The sequence below is a fragment of the Eumetopias jubatus genome, unplaced genomic scaffold (genome assembly GCF_037043125.1).
Source record: "Eumetopias jubatus isolate StellerSeaLion01/CBP00866 unplaced genomic scaffold, mEumJub1_p1.0 scaffold_7, whole genome shotgun sequence".
Classification (NCBI taxonomy): domain Eukaryota; kingdom Metazoa; phylum Chordata; class Mammalia; order Carnivora; family Otariidae; genus Eumetopias; species Eumetopias jubatus.
In genome coordinates this window covers 33,864,089-33,887,870 of record NW_028274813.1, presented here as the reverse complement: position 1 = coordinate 33,887,870, position 23,782 = coordinate 33,864,089, and the positions used below count along the sequence as shown (strand labels likewise).

The 23,782-nt window shown below is 32.1% G+C and overlaps 1 protein-coding gene across 3 annotated transcripts in view; it reads left to right on the top strand.

The window, feature by feature from the left end:
• Window positions 1-23,782, top strand: part of GPHN (gephyrin) — a 626,989-nt gene that overhangs the window by 402,769 nt on the left and 200,438 nt on the right. For all 3 annotated transcript variants that reach the window (XM_028101094.2, XM_028101105.2, XM_028101100.2), the window contains one exon: window positions 7,593-7,727. In XM_028101094.2, coding sequence (XP_027956895.1) covers window positions 7,593-7,727 — 135 coding nt within the window. The remainder of the gene's footprint in view (window positions 1-7,592; window positions 7,728-23,782) is intronic.

The following is a 23,782-nucleotide window of genomic DNA, read 5'->3' as shown; positions in this document are numbered from 1 at the left end:
GGGGTGCATGTGTCCCTTCAAATTAGTATTTTTGTATCCTTGGGTAAAGAAACAATCCTAAAATTTATGTGGAACCACAAAAGACCCCAAGTAACCAAAACAATCTTGAAAAAATAGTTGATTTAAATTTTTTCAGTAGTCAGTCTAGTGTCTGAGCTTTCTCTGTAACAGTTTCTATTTATTCCTCTTTTTTTCCTATACATATGCCACACTTTCTTGTTTCTTTGCATAATTTATAATTTTTGTTGCAAACTGGACATTTTGAATATTACAAGTGGAAACTCTGGAAATCAGATTCTTCCCCCTCCCTAGGGTATGATATTGCTTTTTGTCATAATTACTGTTTTTGGTTTGTTGATTAACTTTTCTTGTCAAGTCTGTTTTTAATTATTGGTAACTGAAGTCTCTGTCCCATTAGCTGTGTAGTCAACTAGTGATTCAACAGAGATTTCCTTAAATGCCTGAGGAAAATGTATACAGAAAAAGATAATCTCTTATTCTTTTCACTTGGACTCTTTGTATGTATCAGGGCATGCCTTTGACACTCAGCCAGTTTACAACTCTTAGCCTTCACTTCCTGCTTGTGCAGAGTCTGAAGTTCAGCAAGAGTTGAAAGATTAGGTAGTCTTCTGAGGATGTGGCTAACCCTGGGCATAAACATGAACCTTTGGATTCCCAGGAATATGCTTTTCAAAGTCCTTAATGCATGAAAGCATTTGATTACATAGCCTTTCCTTCCAAGTTTCTCAGTGAATCTACTCTTTATCCCAACTGTCATCCCATGCCCTGAGAGCGGTAGTTAATATATTTGCCTTTATATTTTTGAACAATACCACCTCCTGGTTAGCTGCAGAAACCCAGGAAAAGTTCCAGGTTAGGGGAAATAAAAGCAAACCCTATATGTCCTTCATTGGCCACTGGACATATTGAAACAAAGAACTGTAATTCTTGAGAATAAGGTTTGTTCTTCCTCCAGTACTAAGAATGCTTACCAGGAATGTGGGCTGTGTCTTTAGGTGTACCACTGAGCTGTTTAGTGGAGGAATAGTTGTTTTGGGTTTGTTTTTCTTTTCTTTGATTAAGTATTCACCTGGTTGATTCTGACCATTTTTGATTAGTCACCTCTTTCATGGAGTGATGGATTTTTGGCATTTCCTATTCTGCCATTTCTACTGGATTCCTTTTAAGACACAAAACTCTCTAACTATAAAGGAAAATATTGATAGGTTTGGCTAAATTAAAATATTCTGTTAACCATAAGACATGATTAAGTAAGACAACAAGCTACAGAATAGGAATAGATGTTTTCACCATATAAAACTGATAAAGGACTAGTTTTCCAGGATAGATACTAAAATCTAACAATTCAGTAAAAAAGGACAACCCAATAAGGGAGAATTTGGGCAAAAGACTTAAACAGAGACTTTACAAAAAAAGAACATCTAAGTGCCTGATAAACATATAAAATAATGCTTTTTCTCATTAACAGTCAGGGAAAGGAACATTAAACCACAATAACTATTATTACTACTACCAGATGTGAAAAAAATTGCTAATATTGACAATACTAGATAGAGATATGTTTTGGAGTAAGAGGAACTATCACCATTTTCTTTCAATAGACATATAAATTGGTTTAACCAATTTGGAAATTTGTAAAAGGGTATGCCTACCCAATAACCAGCAATTCTGTTCCTGAATATATATATTTTATATAGATATAGATATATATCCTATATTTCAAGCCTCACATTCATATATATATCTGTCTCCTAAAATTAATGCATGTAGGAATCATGATACATACTAGAATGTTCATAGTAACATTGTTCATAGTGTCTCCAAAATGGAAACAGTACAAATGTCCATCAACTCAGTAATCCATATTCACTGCCTCCATTTCCTTAACTCTATTTTTTTTTGACCTCTTGTAATCAGGTATCTATGTTATCAAATAATGAAATAGCTGTGTCTCAGACAACTAATAACTTCTCCCATCTTGTTCATTGGCATCTGTCTCTTTCCCTTTTTGTGGCTTGTTAAATTTTATCTATATGTGTTCTTTATAGTTAAGACTCTGTTTCTTGGTTAGCCTCCCTCTCTCTTTTTTTCCCCCCTTTGCTCATTTGATTTGTTTCTTAAATTCCACATATGAGTGAAATCATATGGTATTTGTCTTTCTATGACTAACTTATTTCACTTAGCATAATACTCTCTAGTTCTAGCCACATCACTGCAAATGGCAAGATTTCATTCTTTTTTATGGCTGAATAATATTCTGTTGTATAGATACATACATACATACATACATACATACATATCACATCTTTTTTATCTGTTCATCAGTTGATGGACATTGGACTGTTTCCATAATTTGGTATTGTAGATAATGCTGCTATAAACATCAGGGTGCCTTTGAATAAGTGTTTTTGGATTCTTTGGGTAAACACCTAGTACTACAATTGTTATATCATAGTGTGGTTTCATTTTTAACTTTTTGAGGAACCACCATACTGTTTCCCAGAATCACTGCATCAATTTGCATTCCCACCAACAGTGTAAGAGGGTTCCTGTTTCCCTACATCCTCACCAACACCTGTTATTTCTTGTTGTTGATTTTAGCCATTCTGACAGGTGTAAGGTGATAGTGTAGTTTTGATTTGCATTTCCCTGATGATCAGTGATGTTGAGCATCTTTTCATATGTCTGTTGTGCATCTGTATATCTTCTTTGGACAAATGTCTATTCATGTCTTCTGCCCATTTTTAATTGCATTGTTTGTTCATGGTGTGTTGAGTTTTATAAGTTCTTTATAGTTTTTGGATACTAATCCTTTATCAGATATGTCATTTGCAAATATCTTCTGTCATTCCATAGGTTGCCTTTTTAGTTTTGTTGATTGTTTCCTTTGCTGTTCAGAAAATTTTTATTTTGATGAAGTCCCAATGGTTTATTTTTGCTTTTGTTTCCCTTGCTTTAGGAGACATATCTAGAAAGAAGTTGCTACAACTTATGTCAAAGAGGTTATCACGGGTGTTCTCTTCTAGGATTTTTATGGTTTCAAGTCTCACATTTAGATCTTTAATCCATTTTAAATCTATTTTTGTGTATGGTGTAAGAAAGTAGCCCAGTTTCATTCATTTTCATGTTGCTGTCCAACTTTCCCAACACTGTTTGCTGAAGAGACTGTCTTTTTCCCATTGGGTATTCTCTCCTGCTTTGTCGAAGATTAATAGACCATATAGTTGTGGATTCGTTTCTGGGTTTTATATTCTGTTCCTTTGATCTGTGTGTCTATTTTTGTGCCAGTAACATACAATTTTGGTCACTACAGGTTTGTAATATAACTTGAAGTCTGGAATTGTGAGACCTCCAGCTTTGCTTTGCTTTTTCAAGGTTGCTTTGGCTATTCGGGGTCTTTTGTGGTTTCATATAAATTTTAGGATTGTTTGTTCTATCTCTGTGAAAAATACTGTTGGTATTTTGATAGGGATAACATTAAATGTGCAGATTGCTTTGGATAGTATAGACATTTTAACAATGTTTTTTCTTCCAATCCATGAGCATGGAATATTTTTCCATTTGTTTGTGTCATCTTCAATTTCTTCATCAGTGTTTTATAGTATTCAGAGTACAGGTCTTTCATTACTTTGATTAGGCTTATTCCTAGGTATCTTATTGTTTTGGGTGCAATTATAAATGGGATTGATTCTTTCATTTCTCTTTCTGCTGCTTCGTTATTGGTGTATAGAAATGCAACAGATTTCCGTACATTGATTTTTTTTATCCTGCAACTTTACTGAATTCATTTATGAATTCTAGCTGTTTTTTGATGGTGTCTTTCCAGTTCTCAATGGCTTTTTTTCAACTTTTTTTTTGTTTTTTATTTTAATATTCTTTTTTAATTTCATTTTATTATGTTATGTTAATCACCATACATTACATCATTAGTTTTTGATGTAGTGTTCCATGATTCATTGTTTGCATATAAAACCCAGTGCTCCATTCAGTATGTGCCCTCTTTAATACCCATCACCAGGCTAAGCCATCCCCCCACCCCTTCCCCTCTAGAACCCTCAGTTTGTTTCTCAGAGTCCATAGTCTTTCATAGTTCGTCTCCCCCTCTGATTTCCCCCCACTTCATTTTTCCCTTCCTACTCTCTTTTTTTTTTAACATATAATGTATTATTTGTTTCAGAGGTACGAGTCTGTGATTCATCAGTCTTACACAATTCATAGCACTCACCATAGCACATACCCTCCCCAATGTCTGTCACCCAGCCACCCCATCCTCCCACCCCCCCACTCCAGCAACCCTCAGTTTGTTTCCTGAGGTTAAGAATTCCTCATATCAGTGAGATCGTATGATACGTGTCTTTCTCTGATTGACTTATTTTGCTTAGCATAATACCCTCTAGTTCCATCCACATCGTTGCAAATGGCAAGATTTTGGGGGTTTTTTGATGGCTGCATAATATTCCATTGTGTATATATACCACATCTTCTTTATCCATTCATCTGTTGATGGACATCTTGGCTCTTTCCATAGTTTGGCTATTGTGGACATTGCTGCTATAAACATTGGGGTGCACGTACCCCTTCGGATCACTACATTTGTATCTTTGGGGTAAATACTCAGTAGTGCAATTGCCGTGTTGTAGGGTAGCTCTATTTTCAACTGTTTGAGGAACCTCCATATTGTTTTCCAGAGTGGCTGCACCAGCTTGCATTCCCACCAACAGTGTAGGAGGGTTCCCCTTTCTCCACATCCCCGCCAACATCTGTCATTTCCTGACTTGTTAATTTTAGCCGTTCTCACTGGTGTGAGGTGGTATCTCATTGTGGTTTTGATTTGGATTTCCCTGATGCTGAGGGATATTGAGCACTTTTTCATGTGTCTGTTGGCCATTTGGATGTCATCTTTGGAAAAAATGTCTGTTCATGTCATGTCTTTTTTTCAACTCTTATCCTGCTTATCTTCTCTCCATACTTGATAACATCTCCTTGAAAGTTTCTTCTCTTTTCCCTTCCCATATATTCATTCCTCTTTTGTGTCTAACAATTTCTTAAAGATATGAAAAGTAAATAATTTATCTTCCAAACTGAAATACTTTTGAAGTAAAAAGATGTGCTATTTAATAACTGAGCCAGTATGGTGTGCCTGGGTGGCTCAGTCGTTAAGAGTCTGCCTTCGGCTCAGGTCATGATCCCGGGGTCCTGGGATTGAGCCCCACATCAGGCTGCTCGGTGGGAAAGCCTGATTCTACCTCTCCCACTCCTCCTGCTTTTGTTCCCTCTCTCACTGTCTCTCTCTGTCAAATAAATAAATAAAATTTTAAAAAAATAATTGAGCCAGTATGATAGATATAAATCCTGATTGTTCAAAATAGGAAAAATAGGATGTACTGTTATTTCATTTACAGATTGTTTTTCCCCTTGATTTTTTTCTTCTGTTAAGCCTGTAATATGGATCTCCCCTAGAATTATCAACCATCATCTTTTGTTCTTTTACATACTGTCCTTGGATGATCTGAAATATATGCGTGACTGAAACTGTCACCTCCATTGATAATTCCCAAAGTATATACCCAATCCCTAACATTTTCCTGAGTTCCAGACTCATATTTCTAAAAGCTCATTGGATATCTCCAGACTATTAACCCCAAAGAATGTACTTCAAATTTAGACTTCTCTTTCCCCTGAAATATCCTGCTGTCCTGTTTACATTCATACACACACAGAAGGCGAGAGAGAGAGATGGGTAGTATATGTACACATGTGTTTGTTAGTCTGGAAATCTATATATCTTACATACATACTACTTTGTGCATGTGCTTTCTTAGGTACTGGACATAAAATAGCAAAAGCATGGCTTCATCATGACAAGGCATTCTACTATGGGACATAGACATTGATCAAACTATAACAGATATAAATGTAGTATAACTGGAAATTACTATGAAGTAGAGGAGCATGGTGTCATGTGAAGGATAATAGGAGATTTCTTTGACTTTTTTTCCAATACATGGCCTTTTTTGCTAAACATTAATGGCAACATATAGCTCTTTTAAATCAGACTATCTACTTCTGTTTCTTTAACTTATTTATCACAATTCAGTACTCAAATGAACTAGCAGGTAGAGCAGTTTTTCATCTCGGAATTCCCGTTGCTTTTCACCCTAGTTATGAGAATATTATTTATAAGTCACATAAATTGACTAATGATAAATGATAGCAATACCATTGGTAATGAGGATATTGGTATGGAAACTAAATAAAAGAGCTTCTATGGAAATTTGTGAGAAATAGATGATGCATAAGATCAGGAGCACCATTCTAGTCATAAAGTCTGGTTGCTGCTTCCTTGTTTTCACATGGTTAGAGATATTTACTGATCGAATGTTAATTGCTTATCTTTTTATCATATGTATGTCCCCTCTGTGCTCAAAACTTGAAAGTGGTCAAGTTCTCATTTTGAGTTCAGAAAACCTAAACCCATTAGTATTAGCCCAGAACAGGAACTAAATTATGCATAGCCCAAAATAATAATTTTATAATCAACAATTTCTATAATGAATAATCCACATTATTTGTCCTTATGTTTGTATATTTTTAGAATAGTGATACTCAATTACATCAGTTTTTACTATGTTGATAGGTATAATATAATAATATCAATAATAGTCAGTATTAAGTATTTACTACTTTGTAGTGCTAGATAATTTATATGCATTATCTTATTTAATCCTGAACAGTAATCTGGTGAGGTAAATGCTGTCATTATCTTCATTTTTTTAGATAAAGGAAACAGTGATTTAAAAAGCAAAGCCATCAGTGTCCCCACAGAAGTCATAGCATAGTTATATGGATAATTGTGAAGAGTTTATTAAGGAACTATCGTGTTTACAAAGGTTTGGGCAGATTTTAGGGAAAACAAAAAATACAATGCAGTGCCCTGAGACTAGTAATACTGGGAACCATCAATATCCCTAGTCCTAATGGGGCAAAGGGAAGGAACTGCTACTGGAATCCAGAAAAGAGCTGTAAACCCCTGTCAGATGACCAGAGGCTGTGACTTAGCCAACCTGTGGTAACCTGGTGGAGAAGGAGGCAGGGGAATAAAGATCAGACCTTACTCTCCTCTAACCTTTCAGTTTCCTGGCACTAGCTGAACCCAACTAGAAACTAGAGAGCACAGAATAGCTTGTTGATTCTATTATACAGGTCAGCTTAGAGCCAAGAGGATAAAGCGTGGAGAAAGAAAAATGGAAAATATCTAGGAATTAAATAATTATTAAATAGCAGAGCCAGTATATGAATGCCGAACATTTTGCTCCTTAACTACAATGCTAGACTGCCTCTCAATAAAAAAGTTTCATGAAATATTATTTGGTAAGAGAAAATATTTTAAAAGTGAAGGTTCCTATCCTATCCCAAATTGTTGGATGCATTTATACCTAACAGTGAGTGAGACCAAATATATGAGAGCTAGGCAGCAAAGAATGCCATTTAAAAAAAAAAGTTAGGTATGAGCATTGATTTTAATGTTGGTATTTTCAGAATATTGAACCATCCTTGTTTTTCTTGTTCAGATTCCAGACTCCATCATTTCTCGTGGCGTTCAGGTGCTCCCACGAGACACAGCCTCCCTCAGCACTACTCCTTCAGAATCGCCTCGTGCTCAGGCTACATCTCGCCTTTCTACAGCTTCCTGCCCAACACCAAAAGTAAGTACAGTTCCTTGGCACCTTAAACTTGTTCTACTATACGAGTCTGGGAAATTTAACCAGTATTTCCCTCTGCTTGTCAAGGTTGGATTGCATGCATGATAATGCAATGAAAAATGAATGAACTATAAAATAATTGACACTTACTGTTTCACAGATTGTCAAATTAGGCCAACAGTAGGACAATAGAAATTTCATGTAAAATGTCTACTCCTACATCACAGCTACAGGTATTACTTTCTGTAGCTCCCTGTTTCTTTGTTTTAGACTTGTTATTTTTTAGCATACTAATCAGTATAGATGTGAAGTTATTTGTTTATGCAAAGGATGAATGCATTTCTGGCCAATAAAAAGTAAGATTAACAAAATAAAAAATGTCACCAAAAGAATTTTTTTTTAGCTTGTCCAGGCTGGGGTAGCTCCCTGCTCTAGTATCATTCCAAATTTTTTCAAACATATTCAACTTGGAATGTTGCTGCCTAGTATTTGGAAACAAATCTAAATTGATTAGAAAGAAAGTTTTAATGCCAACCTTTGGGGGAGGAAGGAAGTTTTTTACTATTTATTTCTTATAATTTTTCCCAAGTACTGAATCATATGTGGGAGGAAAAAAGGATTAGACATTTATTTGCTAACTCATATCTTCATATATATGATAAATTAAGTAGCAGACTTAATAATGGCTGTAACTGCTTTCTTCTGGAATGTCCCTTTCCTGATAAAGTTAGTCATTTGTGCTTTCAAGTTTTCTATATGATGGATCCAGTATTGGCATCAGAAGATTAACAGTAACATTCCTTCTTATTTAGTAAGATATGGTATTAGATATCAGCTGTACACTAAATTTATTCAGGGGATCTGCAGGTAATTTTTCAAACTATGGCTTCTTCTCTGTCATCAAATTTACAACTTATTTGGCTGTCTTCCTCAATTCCAACTTTTTCATGAGTTTTAAGAATGTTAAAACTGGACTTAACTTAGAAGTTAATCCCAAGCAGTTCTTCATATGTGTAGTACAGTTGCTTTTACATACTGTGGTACAACCTTCTCAGCAAAGCCCTCACAGTATTACTGTTGTATATCATCACTTTTAGATTTGTGTCAAATATAACCAATATTAATTTTATAGTTTAAAAAAATTAAGGTTCTAAATCTTCAATGAAGAAAGACTATAAGAATATTCTAGACATAAAATACATGTTTATGCCATTCAGGTGCCATTCAGCTGTATCTTCAACTGAATGAAAACATGGAGTTCTAAGACTTGAATTGGTTAGAAGAATCTTATTCATGTCTTTAAGATTTTTAAAACAAAAGAATTTATTGTTTACATTAAATTCCAACTATACAAGCTATATTCATTTCTGAAGTCTGGGAAATAAAGCTAAAAGTTTAGTCCACTATAAATGTTTAATCATTCACCAAATATTAAGACCCAAATGTTGGGAATGTGGGACTATTCAAGGTGCAGTATTCTTTTCCTTAATAATATACTGTGAACATAAATATCTAAGCTGAATTTAGTTAAACACAGTAGATCTTGAGCCTTTTTAAAACTTTGTAATTACATTCTAATTACAAAAGGAATATTAAAAGCAATTCTAAAATAACTTGGCCTTCCAAATTTACTAAAGTGAAATCCTAAAAATAAAAATATTAACATCTATTAAGTTAATTTGCTCATTACAAAACTTTAGGAGAACAAATAGCTTGTCTTAATATTTTTTCCTTAGTTACCACTTTGGCGTTCAAAATAACAATGAATTAAATAAAGCAGTGTATTTGGATACCTTTTTTTTTCCCCTAGGATTTTTTTTCTGTATTTTTACCTAGGAATAACGTTCTTTTCCTTTTAGATAATTTTTACCTGCACCAGAATATATACCTTAAAGATAAAATTAGTACTTCAGTGTAATTTTAAAATTAAACTTCTAAGGCTGAACCAGAATACTAATGTAATAAAAAACTAGTTTGAATATTGTTTTTTTTAGAAGGAGTGAAGAAAGTCAAATTAATCTATTGAAAGTCATTCAAATTATAAAACTGCTTAATTAAACCTAAACTTAATATTCTTATATGTGCTTTTTATCAGTGACAGATATAATCTCTGTCCTCATGGAGTTTACAGTTTAGTTGATGGTATATTAAAATAAATAGGTAGGTAAACATAAATTATTCTAATAATTATAATTTCACCATAACTTAATTATAAATTGAGATTCATGCTAAGCAGAAATGAAAAAGTTATACTGATAGAAAATAGGAGGGAAACCTTACTTAAATAGGATTATCAGAGAAGTCCTCTCTAAGGAGAACATTTCGCCTGGGATATGAAGGATGAATAAAAAACAAAAGCTCTTCTGTTGGGTGGAGGTTTTGAGAATTATATTCAGCAATAATGACCACTTTAAACACAGTTGTCACCAACCAGTTATCACCAGTCAAGAACTCTCAGACTAAAACTTCATTATTACATGAAAAGTCTTAATTCAGTGACTTCATAATCCAACTTCAGATATTACTTCCTTTTTATTTTAAATAATTTTTTTGCCTTTCCCTACTAAGTCAGATTGCAAGGCTATAGGTTTTAGCACTTAAATCTATTCTAGATGAATTGTTTATTTTAATTTTGTAGCATAAAAATGTAGGGCAGAAAAGTTAGAATGCCAGGCTTCTAATTTGAGATATGGGTAAAGGGTGATATTATTAACTATATTAAGGAATAATAAGAGAAGAAACTCATTTTAGGGTAAGAGAAAGGAGTTAATACATTTTGGTTTTGAATGTATTCAATCTGAGATACGTAGGAGACATCCCAGGAATTATATGCAGCATAAAATCGTAACACTAGTGAGTTTGATATTGTTACTGTTACTGCATCTTGGTGCTGATATTTATAATTTAGTACCTAATAGTGTCAGCCAAACCACATAGAGGTCCCTCTTTTGCCTTTCAGATTAGACATGCAGTCTGTCATATGCAGAAATATATGTGCAAATGTATTTTTTTTTCATCAGAAGTACAATATGGTCTTGAATGGTCATCAGTAGAAAGAACACTTGACTTGATAGTAGAAGACATGGATTCAGATGCTGGCTTCTCTGCTTAATAACCACACTAACTTAAGCAAGTTGCTCAACTTTTCTGAGCTTCGTGTCTGTAAAGAAATGCAGTCCTTGCCTCTCCAACAGGGTTATTGATTTATTAAATAGTCTTTGCCTAGTGCTGGGAAAGCAGTGGTGAGCAGTAGACATTGTTCTTGCCATTACAAACAGACAAAATAGGCAACTGCAAATTATAATAAAGTATAAGTGCCATGATTTATCACCAAGAGTACAGAATACTCTGGGAATAACCATCAGAAGCACTTTCCCTCTGTAGCTTTTTGTCAACTGGGCAGTATTTAAGCTAAAAGACTTCCTGTTCTTTTACCTCTGTGCCTCTATTTTTTTTAAGTCAACAACTATAATATTAAATATTATTTTGGTTCACATTTTATATGTTTACTACAATATAATATCCTAGATTGTCCTTTTACTCTTTAAGATTACCAGCTATAGTGAGAACAAGATCTATAAAATACACCATTTGGATTTCCTTTTTAATATGCAATCTAATGAAGTCAACCAACTTTTCTAAACAATCTTTATTAAATGGCATTGTCTCCAACAATATTTATATGTTGTGCTGAAATGATGTAATATTTTATTGTATGTGGGAAAAAAATCTTTTCTCTTTTATACCAGTTATTTTCTTTTAATGAAACCTGACTGAAATGACAAATGATTTTCACTCTTTATGAAACTGTGAAGTATCTTTGAAGAAAAACTTGGAATTTTAATCTTTTATTGCCCTAAGTAAAAGAGTGGCTTAGCCAAAAAAGTCAAATAGTATGTAGATTACATTTAAATAGAAGTGAGCAATATCTAGAAGACTCAGATTCTAACACGGTGATAATATCCCAAAAATTGTTTGCTAAAAGAATAATTCTATAACAGATAAATTCTCTTGTAAAATGAGAATGATTCACAACTTAAATGAATTGTTGATTTTTCAATTATAAAAGGTAGCAGCATCTCTATTTGAAATCAAGAGGTATGGGTAGAGAATAATGACCAGAGCAAAAAAGAAAAAAACAAACAAACTTTCAATCAATTCACCGTTCCCAGTAGATGTTGTTAAAATAGGGAATAATTTTTAAAGACCAATTTAATTATCTTTTTATTCGTTAAGCATCTAGTTTGGCTTAAAAACTAAATGTAGTCTATTGTCACATATTCTCTGTACCTTAAAGATTAGAATAGAATTTTGTACAGACTAACCAGCAAGTTATTTTTTTTCTTCAGGAAGAAAATATAAATACTATCTATTAAAACTAAAGGTTATGGAATTATTAAAAACTATACGTACTTAAATATCTTAATATGAAGAGTATGTTAATTAATACACTAATGTCTAATCTTAATTCAAACAAGATGCAGAATTATGACTTCACTCTAAGTTTCTATTATTTTCCTTTGAGAAAATGAATTTAGATTACTCTGGATAAAGAAAAAATGATTTTCACAGTTTTTAATGTGTATGTCTGAAAAGCGGTGTGATTTTCTTTACATATTCCCTTGCGATTTTTTCTTAGTCATGTTAGTTTGTACAAACTATTGCACATTTTGAACACCAGAGTGATTATGTGTACGGTTAGTTTCACTGGTTCTAAACCTGAGGTTCCCAAGTCTCTGGAGAATCTTATGAAGTTGTTAAAATTCTAGCCTAGATCAAAATGCTAAGTGGACCCCACAAATTATTTTCTACTATTTTGAAGAACCTAAACAAAATCAGTAAGACTACTTTAAATACTAAGTTTCTTTTGCTTTTGCCTGAAATTATATCAGCATTGGTATATCAAAATCTGTTCAACTGTTAATGACATTATAAAAATTTTATGGTTGTATATGTAGAGTCGACAAGTGCCAAAATGTTTGGAAAGCACAGAATTAGTGATATCAATAGTACATTCTCTGGACATAAAAATGTAAGTTTTCTTTTGTGCAAAGTTAATTGCCCCATCTGGGGAATATTGAGTAATAATAGTCTCAACATTATGGGTCAAATCTGGCAATTCTCAAACTCAATGGTCTCAGGACCACTTAAAAATTAAGGACTCCAAATAGCTTCTCTTTATGTATGTTATATCTAGAAATTTTTTTAATGTTTATTTGCTTCAAAATAAAAATAATAAAGCCTTTATATGTTAACATAAACAACATTGTAATGAAAATAATATTTTCCAAAACAGAAAACAAAAGTTGGAAAAGGATGGCATTGTTTTATATTTCTCAAATATATTTTAATTTCTGGTTTAATAGAAGATAGCTGGATTCTTACATCTGCTTCTGTACTTTAGTCTGTTGTGATATGTTTTGGTTGAAGAATATGAAAAAACAGAAAACAAATTCAGCTTCACACAGTTATGTAGTTAGAAAAGAAAGGACTAGCATTTTCACATAGTCCTGGATATTCTTTTGACACTATACCAAAAATTTACAATTGATAGTTTATTAAAAGTTAGTTGAAGTATGAAATCTAAAACCTTCTCACGGACTATACTACACTCTGATATATTAAAATTTGTTGGTCCATCTTGAACTTTGAATGGATCTTATACCCGGGCATGATTTTGGAATATATTTGTTGGTCACTTAGAAAATATAAGTTCTTCCAAATATTGACATATTTCATTATATTATACTAAAAATTTATCTTCATTGCTATAACCACCATGCTGATCAAAAAAAACGTTGGAAGCATTGGAATCTCTCAAGTTCATGGTGATATATGTTTTCCACAATTCTAATTTTTTTCTTAAAAGTTAAAATTTTATCCTTGGCAAAAAAAAAAGCAACAAATCGTGTCTGTTTTCCTTAAATTGGCAGGCTTATTTCATTCAATTTTGAGAAAATGTCTACCAAACATCTGAGTCTGGATAATCATAGTTTGTCCATCATTCTTTCATTCCTTCAAGTAAAAATAATGTTCTGTGCAAAACCTGGTTAGTTCAGCTTACACCTCAACTGCACAAGTGCTTTTCCTTGAGAAAACCATCATCCTTTGGTATGCAATGGAAGTATTTTATTCATACTTTCCATTTTGTCGTATTCAAGGGACAAATTTTAATTAAATTAGTATTCATGATTTCATTGAAGACAAGGTTAAGTGAAACTAGCTTTTCATTTTTGAAACTGTTAGTTTTGGCGTTTTTTTTAACTATTAGTACATAGTAGTGAATAGTACAATGACTATTCATACTGTTTGGATCCACTGTCTTGATTTGCACTAAGATACCAACCCACCATTGCTTTTGTACCATCAGTGCAAATGTCAATTTAGTGAAAAAGGAAAATAATGTTTTAGTACTATTGCTGAAATGATTTGGCCTTGTGGACCCCTGAAAAGGTCTTGAGGACCTTTTTGGGTCCATGGACCATACTTAAATTGTCACTAGTACAATAAAATGAGTAAACTGGCTTATGTTTCTTGAAAATATCCTAGGTCAAAATTATGTATGCTGAATCTTATCTTCCACTGGGACAGTGTTATGGTGGTATTCTCAGTCCAGAGATTGTATTCTTTATGTAAATGACCACTAGTACCATGCTCAAGCATTACAAATGATTCACCCCGACTCTGTGATCCAGATTAATTCTAGGGCAGGGAATAGAGTTTCTCCTTCCTGATTCAAAATGAGAGAAGACTTTAAGAGTCTTTTGAAGACACCTAACCAGAACTTGTAATTTCTGACTAACTCTACTCATTTCCAATGTGATGCTGCTTCTGTATTTGGGTACCAGTTGATTTTTTCCCCAGGATATTCTGTCCTAATAAATACACAGAGAGCCCTCTTTTAAGTCATAGCATAATTGTTGGAAGATCATGTATTAGGGATATAATTGGGGGTGGCTCTTTTTTTTTTAATTAGGTTGGAACACTTAAACTTGGTGAGATTTTTAAATAAAAATATAAATTTTCAGCTTTTCCTAAAAAAATCAGATTGACATTATTGGGCTAATACTGACATATATAAATACTCACCTGGCATTCTGTATACCCACCAAGCTCTTTTCTTTATTTTCATTAAATGCCTGGCACCTATAGATATAACTGATTCTTACTCATTCATTATTGCCTACTTTCTCCTCTGTAACATGTATGTTTTGCTATTTACTGTGGCTTGATAGCAAAATAGATTTTTGAGGCTTCAAATAAAGGACGGTTCTCTTATATCCTTTTCTAATGAGAAAGGTACTACCCAGTATGGTAAAGTATTTCATATTTTGAAAAAACTGGAATTAGATAATAACAGTATATTTTAGCTATTAATTTTGAATTTACAAATTATTTTAAATGGTTATTCTGTGACATTCTGCAAGTATGCAGCATTATACATTAATTTCTGTTTGTTCATTCATCTGCCTTTATATATCATAGAAATTGAAAATGGAATTCCCCTGGTCCTTTTCTAATTATTGAATGTTCACAGAATTATGTTTATCATTGAAGCTGAATATAACTTAACTGTGAATGTATAATTGCCATTCTGAAATCTGAACTTGCAAATGAATTTTGATTAGTTAGCCTGAGAAGATATAGTTAACCTGAAATTATTAGCTATAGAGTTAATAGTTTTATAGTTTAGATAGTCTGTAAGTGGCATGGTGTTTTTTTAATTTTAAAAAAGTAACATATGTACTCATTTTACAGCAAAAAAGAAAAAAGGAAAAAAAAAGAGTTCCTGTATGACAACCCTTAATAAATAGCAACATCTAAATTTTGCTATATATTACTCTGTTATTTTTTCTATAAATTCAAATATTTTATTTAAATGGATAATAATGGGAAGGCAGTGGTTAAGAGCTCAGGGTCTGGAGTCTGACAGACCTGGTGAGAAATATCAGCTTTATCTCTTACTAGATGTGTGGCTTTCAGAAAGTTACTTTACCTCTTTAATGTTACTTATCTAATCTATAATGAAAAATAATACTATTTGCCTCATAGAGTTTTTTTAAGGTTTAAATTTGAAAATGCAAATAGCTTATCACAGTGTTTAAATATAGGAAGTGTTCAATAAATGTTAGCTATTATTACTAAACTATATAATATTTTCACCTATTTCATTCATTCAGTAGTATGAACATCTTCCTATGTCATGAACTTCTTTATATTTTTAAAAATTATCTTCTGCAACATTATTATTATTTATTGTTTGGCATTCTACTTTGTGGATGCAGCATAGTTTTTTTCCAGCCCCTATTTGGATATCTTAGGTGTTTCCTGTTTCCCAGTTTTAAAAACAATGGTATAATAATCTTCTGGAAGTTAAATGTTTTAGTCTTCTTTTAATTAAACGTAGCAGCTTGTATTAATTTTACCTCTGAAAGTATATGCAGAACTTTTAGGCCCTTGATTCCTATAATTTATATGGATACCAAAAACAGATTATTTTTGCATATTCATGAATTCAGTTTGATGATATTATGTAAGAAGCTAGTTTAACATTTGTATTTGACTGATTTATTGGCAGACATTTAAAAATTATGGATCCAAAGTTGTTTGAAAAATTAACATTGAGTATGTAAAAGTATTGCACTATGAGGCACTAAATATTGAGTATCAGCCCTAATCTGCCCCTTTATAGCTTTTTTGAGAACAAGTAGACCTCAGTTTCTATTTCTGTAACACTCTGGTATTAAATTAATCAGCCTCTAAATTCCCTTGTAGGCCTAAAATCCCATTCCTTTGAAATAAGTTTCTCCACTGACTTGAATAAATACTATCATTCTATTTAGCCCCTCTGTCCGATATTATATTAATATCTAACTAATATAAAATAAGTTACATTTATTTATTCCAGCTTTTGCATTCCATGCTACTACATAAAGTTAGAGATTATCAACTGAAAATGTTCTAATCTCATTTAAGATCATTCTCATTCAGATCAAACTCATCTCTTTTAGATGGAATATTGGTTTCTCTTGGTATCCACTAGAGTTGTATTTAAGTTATAGGAAGATAGAAAAGTAAGAACTGTAGAACAAGAAGGAATAGTGAAATTAAGAACACCACCTTTCAGTTCCACTTAATAGCTTTGCTTTCTATAAATTTATTTTTAATTGTTTGGGGGGCATGTTTTGTGCAAAAAGCAGCTGAACAAAGATAACCTGTGCTATCATTATTTTTGCAGCTGATTTCAGAGTTGATTAGATAGAGCCATGATTCAAATCCATGTAATTAACTGCTGGGTCTCATGTTGGAGTACGATACAGAGCATATCCCAAACTAACATAATCTCTAGATCTTTATATTGTAAGATGATATATATTCTAAAACTAGTCATGTATTTTCTTGCCCAAAACTTCAGGATTACCTGCTGTCCTGTCCCTACTCATTCTGTTTTCATTAAAAACAAAGCAATACATTAATTCAGGAATTTATCCAGTGAATATTTTTTAGTGCATATTATGTCAAATACTATGCTAGGTGTTAGGAATACAGCAATAGACAGACTTCTTTGCCCTGTTCTTAAGGACCTTAAAGAGGAGCTGATATGGAAAAAAAAAAAAATTTACAACAAATCTATCAGATAAAGTGTTGATAGCCCACAAGAGCTCTTTTAATCTCATCGGAAAAAAAGAAATAAAGTAACTAAAGAGCAGGAGCAGCCATTTTATAAAAAGAAATAAATTCAGCAAAGAAATATGTCAGAAACATGTATCCTCTCACTAGAAATCTATTTAAAATTTAAAACAATACAAATTTTGCAGTCCAAATGATAACCATTTTTAAATTATAATCATCCATACTATAACGAGCAGTGACCTGAGTATTCCTTTTGACAGTAGTAGGAATATAAATCTGTGTGACCTTTCAAGTGAACATTATATATAAGGATATACCCTTAAAATTTTTCTTACATTTTTATCAGTCATAGTTTCCAGAAATTTATCCAGTGGAAATTATCAAAGAAGCCATCAAAGACATATGTACAAGACTATTTATCATAACATTCATATTCATAAAAAATTAGAACCAACCTTAATGTCTATGGTTAAATAACTTATACATACATATATGAGTTATTTATATAACCCAAAAAGTCATATCTTTTGGAATATTTAATGACATGGAAAATGCTCAAAATAAAATATGTGGTTAGAAAAAATAGTAAACAATAGTGCATAGGGATGGAATTGCATGTTATTTTATAAACTATATTATTTTTCAAACCAGAAAAATAAAAATTTTTGTTATTTAAACAGGGTCTGGTAATGACAGAGATGTCTTTTGCCTGCTTTTTAGATTTACAACAAATCTTCATAAAGATCTTTATTTGTTTTTGTAACTGTGTTTATACCAGAGCATTTTTATATCTAGGCTAAGCCATTCTATTCTTAATCTTGCTGGGTAGAAAATTGTATCATATTTCAATGAAAGTTTTAAAATAAAATTTTTTCTGCTTCATACACAAATAATAAATAATTCTTAATAACATACACTGTACTACTTAAAGTTATTTCAAAGTGCCTAGTACCTCTCTTATACCACACCATTGTTGGGCTTCATAATTTCTTTTCAGAGATATAAAAAATTTGGAAAAAAAGAACATGGATTGTATTATATAAGCTCTGGCAGGAAATAACTTGCTGAAAAGTCTAATTTTGTATAGATTGTTTTGGAATCAAAGCTATTATTGAAACTTAAAGATCAAAATTAAATCCATAATAAGCTATAAATAAATAATTTCAAATGTTAATATACCATGAGAAATCAGATCCTTAAAAATGAAGGATTTCCTAAGGATAGAAAATTTTTTCAGGAAGAGGTAGGTTGGTGGATCGTTGACTTGCTACCAAGATTCTGATTTTTTACTTCTCATTTCCTCAGTAACCTTTGCAACTCTTTCCTTAATCTTCTCTATTCTTTTGTTGACTTAGTTTATAATCATATTGTTTTCTCCAGAAATGCATTACTTATTTTTCCTTGACATATAATTGTCACTTATCTTACTTTCATTTCTTCCCTCTTTTTTACTTTGCTTGAATAAGTCATAAATGAAACTGAATTGTTTTATGATGAAGCAACAGTTTTATTGAAAGAGCTAAAGTATAGTTAATTGAAATATTAACCAGGTCCCAAAAGTATTTCTTTATTTTCAAGAGTATGGTTAAATTTTGAGTTCTAAAGTAAAACATTTTTTAAAATCTCCTCCAAATCATGACTACAAGAAACAATCTATAGCTGTACCAATATATATTGAGTGGTATTGGTTAAAAGATAATTTCTAAGAAAAAAAATTTATTTCCTCTCACTGATACCCATACTTTAAAAAAAGTAGCATAATAAAATAGGGTTAGAAATATTTGTCTCTCAGGGTAGTTCTGAATGTAAATTAGGTAATTCTAAAAATAAAGCAATTCAATTCCTAGGGCAAAACAAGGAAAAATGTTTGCTTAATCTGTGCCATTTTAATTCAAATGAATATAAAATATATCATGAGAGAAAGAGGAAAGATCTATATTAGTCATTCCATAAATGAGAGCCTAAGTTTAATAAAAAAGACCTGAGAGAGAATTTAATAGTACTGAACATTTTTTTATTGATATGTGTCCAGAAGCCCGTGAACCTCTCTAGACCTGAGTTCAAACACAGAATATATACAATCTTTTCTCAAATTTTTTCACAAATTTATATTAACTAAAGAGAAGTGTGAATACATACACCCAGTGATATAGGCACCTGACTTAATGTGGCTTTTACAAACCTAAAATTTCTGTCAGGTTTTATATTTTATTTTGAAAATTAATAAAACGTTGAGTTTCTACTCCAAAATCTACATGTTTGCTTTAATACAAATATAACGTTTACAACTACTTAATATTGGCCAGAGAGGTGAGGCTGAGATGGAATAATTTTCTACTTTGTTAACAGTGGAAATGATTTTACAGTGAGCTCAGGTTTGGAGAATTGGACTAAATCAAAGGTAATCAACAACCCATATTTTATTAGCACCCAGGAAGTTTCTTCTGTTGCATGATACTTCTAGAATTCAAGCTCTTATAAAAAAGGTAAATACATATAGCAGGCCACTTTATAGGCCACATCCTGGTAATTAGTCCTTGAGGATAGATTCCTCTGCAGTTAATCTCTGACAAAAGATTCCCAGGAGGTTGCAAAAGAGGTGATACATTGCAATATTTTCAGATTATTTTTAATAGATATTTTGTTAATTATATTCTAGCTGACAGGCTGAATAGAAAGTTGAAATGTTTTTGACCCCCTGATTTATATCTTTTGAAATCACAATGAAATACTTGTAAAGTGTTTTCTTCGGGGTAGAAAAATTATTAGTGATAACATTTTTTGTTTTGCAACATTTTAATTTTCAATATATAAACTAATAATCTCAACCAATCATAACCCCCACAATTCTTTATATCCAGTTCTCAAATTTCATTTATATTGCAGTGATCCTATATGTAATAAAAACATTTGCAGTTTAACATCTCTTAGTTACTTGTGCAAAATGTTTAGCCTCATAGACAAATATGGATAAAATTAGCTAATGATGTGTGAGGATCTTACAATTATCATGAAGAGTAAAGTAATTTATCTCATCCAAATGCTAATCTTTTGTGATTACTTTTAACTTCTTATCAAAGAAAAATAATAATCAGGCATTTGGACTAGCTATGAATTTCTTTTATTTATACTACTCCATCATAATTGATGATTAAGGGTTGACTAGAATAAATGAGAGTATTAAACTAAATCTACTGATATTACTTTTCTCTAGTTCTCAAATTTTAGTTTATGAGACAAATCTTTTTCAAATTCTTTCTGAAGTTTTTCAGTATTAGCTATTATACCTGGTTTAGGAGCCACAAAAATATCACGTAACACTTGAATTACAACCACTTCTGGCATTGATAATAACCACATTGGTTTTCTAAAGTCGTCTTAATGACAGTTTCAAATTTACAAAGTCAGATTTATATACAGAAAATTGATGTCAAGCATTGACGATGAGCTTTCTGTTCCCAAATATCTTTGTTTAAATTGGTATTAAAATAAAAAATAAATTGGTATTATAGTCTGTTTTTCACATATAGAGTTCACGGGTGACTCTTTTCTTATAACTCATTAAGTTTCTGTATTTGCACTTGCATTTGGAACTGAAATGGTTCAGGGAAAATTTCTTCCATAAATAAATACAATAACATTAAGTTTCTTCCATCGATGGAGAGACAGATAAACAAATAAGACAGAGACACATATACATATACATCTTCTTATAAGCATCAATTTTTTTCCAACCCATTTATTTCCAGGTCTATAAAGGGAATACAACTTTAAACTGGAAGTCAGGAACTGTGGGTGTTGTTCCTAGATTTGTCATTAACAGATAACCTTGAAGAAGATACCTCATGTTGCTGGAATTGATGTAATTTTAAGCCTTCTAGAAATAAAAGACAACGTAGAAAATGGTGTTCACTTGTTACTAGATAACAATTCTGAAAATCTTCAGTTTCACACAGTTTTCCAGAAAGCAGCATGAGGCATTAGACTATTTTTTAATAGGAAATTACCTACCTAATTTATCTTTATAATCACAATACTGTGAATCTCCACTTAAAATGGAAAATAGTTTTTGATATAAGTATGTTCTCTGAGATCAAAGAAAATAGCACAAGAGAAAGACTAGATGTTATAAGTTCACTACGCATTCCAAAGCCCTCTCTTATAGTGTTGCCATTGTAATTAGTATTAGACCTAGAAGTATTGACTAAGAAGAATATGAATTGGTGATTATCTTTTGGGTATACCATTTAGTTAATGCTGAAGAATTAGTAAAAACTTCATCAAGTAAAACCAAAAGTTGACATAATACTTATGTACCAAGATGCTGTTTTTTTTTCTTCAAAATAAAAATTCAGTTTTCCCAGTATTATTCCTAAGAAATCTCCATATGCTATGAGAGAGATCCTAAAAGGGATAAGACAATGTATAGCCTGCCTCCAGGAAATATAATTTTGTAGCATGGTCAGGTTTCTTATTTTTCCTGAGGACTTTAACACTTGGAACCTGGCATCACATTATCACATTGATGCTTCCTCTACTGTCTTAGAAAAACAAAAAAACAAAAACAAAACAAAACCAAAAAAACAGGAGCATCACAGCTAACTTGACCTATGTTGGTCTGAATGGAGACCATCATTCTGCATGTATAGGACCCATAGCATAAAAGCACTTGGTCTGAAATTTCCTCACCCTTCTTCCCTACCTTTTTTTGTTTGCTTGTCTTCCTCTCTGACCAAATATTAGTTCTTGTTACAGCTCTATGAAAAAACAAAAAAACATTCTAATTTGTATCTCATCTAATAAAACACTTTGTGTTGAGAACCTTCCTTTTCTCATTTATATAGTGATGTGAAACCAGTTTTAAAAATAGTAGTTTTACTTTTAGTTTCCCCTATCTTACCCAAGAGGAAAATTCAACTGAAATAAAAGAAAGTTTTGAGGGAGTGAATGTATTTAACATTGGTCTGGCATTAAAATTTTCTGGTTGGGCAGCACAATTGTTTAATTGGGAATCTCAGTGACAGCTGAACAACCTCAGTGCTTGGGTCAGCAAGCAAAGGGGCTTCACTCTGTCACCTATCAAGAATGATGCTTGTTAGAACTGATATTTCCACTTAGGGAACAGTCATGTTTTAGTCATACCATTGATGTTTTCTGATATTACAATGGAATAGATACTATAACACTTAAAGAGACAAAGTTCTCTGCAAAGATATATTTGTAATTCTTTGTTTTTCGTAAATCAAATGCAAATGTAACACTACTCCAGATACTGCAACATCAGAAGTCCCCAAGATAACCAAAAGTAAGTGCCCATTTCCTAATCTCAGCAATAATGCTATAATAAGGACAATTCTAGTGACCAGCCTATTTGCAGAGCATGTCATATAGCCTCTGGGTTAGTTAACTCCTCGGCTTCCTAAGAGATACCTCAAAGAGTCAAATGATGTTTTTGCATGTATTACTTACTAATGTGTAGAAAATTTTTTAAGTTCACTTTTTCTTTATTCTGTCTTTTTTACCCATCTTCCCTCACTGTAGCAAATTAGACGGCCGGATGAAAGCAAAGGAGTTGCTAGTAGAGTTGGATCCCTCAAAGTAAATATGTTTCTAACATTTTTTTGGCAAGATTTCGTCTATAGCCTACACTTCTTCCTTTTTGGAGGGTGGTGGGAGGAAGGGGGCTTTTTCCATTTTTCACCATCCCATTTTTTTTTATTTTAAAATTTTTATTGGCTGTTGGGTCATATTTTTTGTTTGTTTGTTTCAGCTACACATAGAGCAACCAGCTGAAGGCAAGCCGCCAAATAACTAGCTTTGAATGGCACCACAAACAAGAGAAAGGGCAACTGTCTCATTACAGGTGCCTATAATTTGGGGTTCTAGAGTAAACCGTTCCTCTGATTGATGTCACTGACTATGTGTTAAGTTCCTGTTATACAGAGAACTAATATTTATTTTCAGAATATTATCTCCCCTTTTTGCTTTTTTTATAAAAAGTAACTAAATGTTATGTTAGTGTCATTACCATTTGTAGTTCATTCCAGAAAAATATTATGAGTTAGTAACATGTATTTTATATATATATATATACATATATATATATATATCTTAAAAATTAGGAAAGGAATTTTATATGATGCTGGTATAATGTATAATGGGCTCACATATAGCTAATAGTATTTAAATACTTTTAATACCCTTTGATTTGTTTTTTTAAAGTTAAAAAATTGATATAACGATCAGTGGAAACCAATATATATCTAAATGTTTGCCCATTTGTGTATGTGATCTGCTAATACACAAGTTAAAGATTTCTGATCTGATGGCCCCATTTGCTAGTTGTTAAATATCTATTTGGTCAATATATCTTGGGCACTCAGTACTCTAACATTCAATGACAATGAAAAGGTAAGCCAATCATC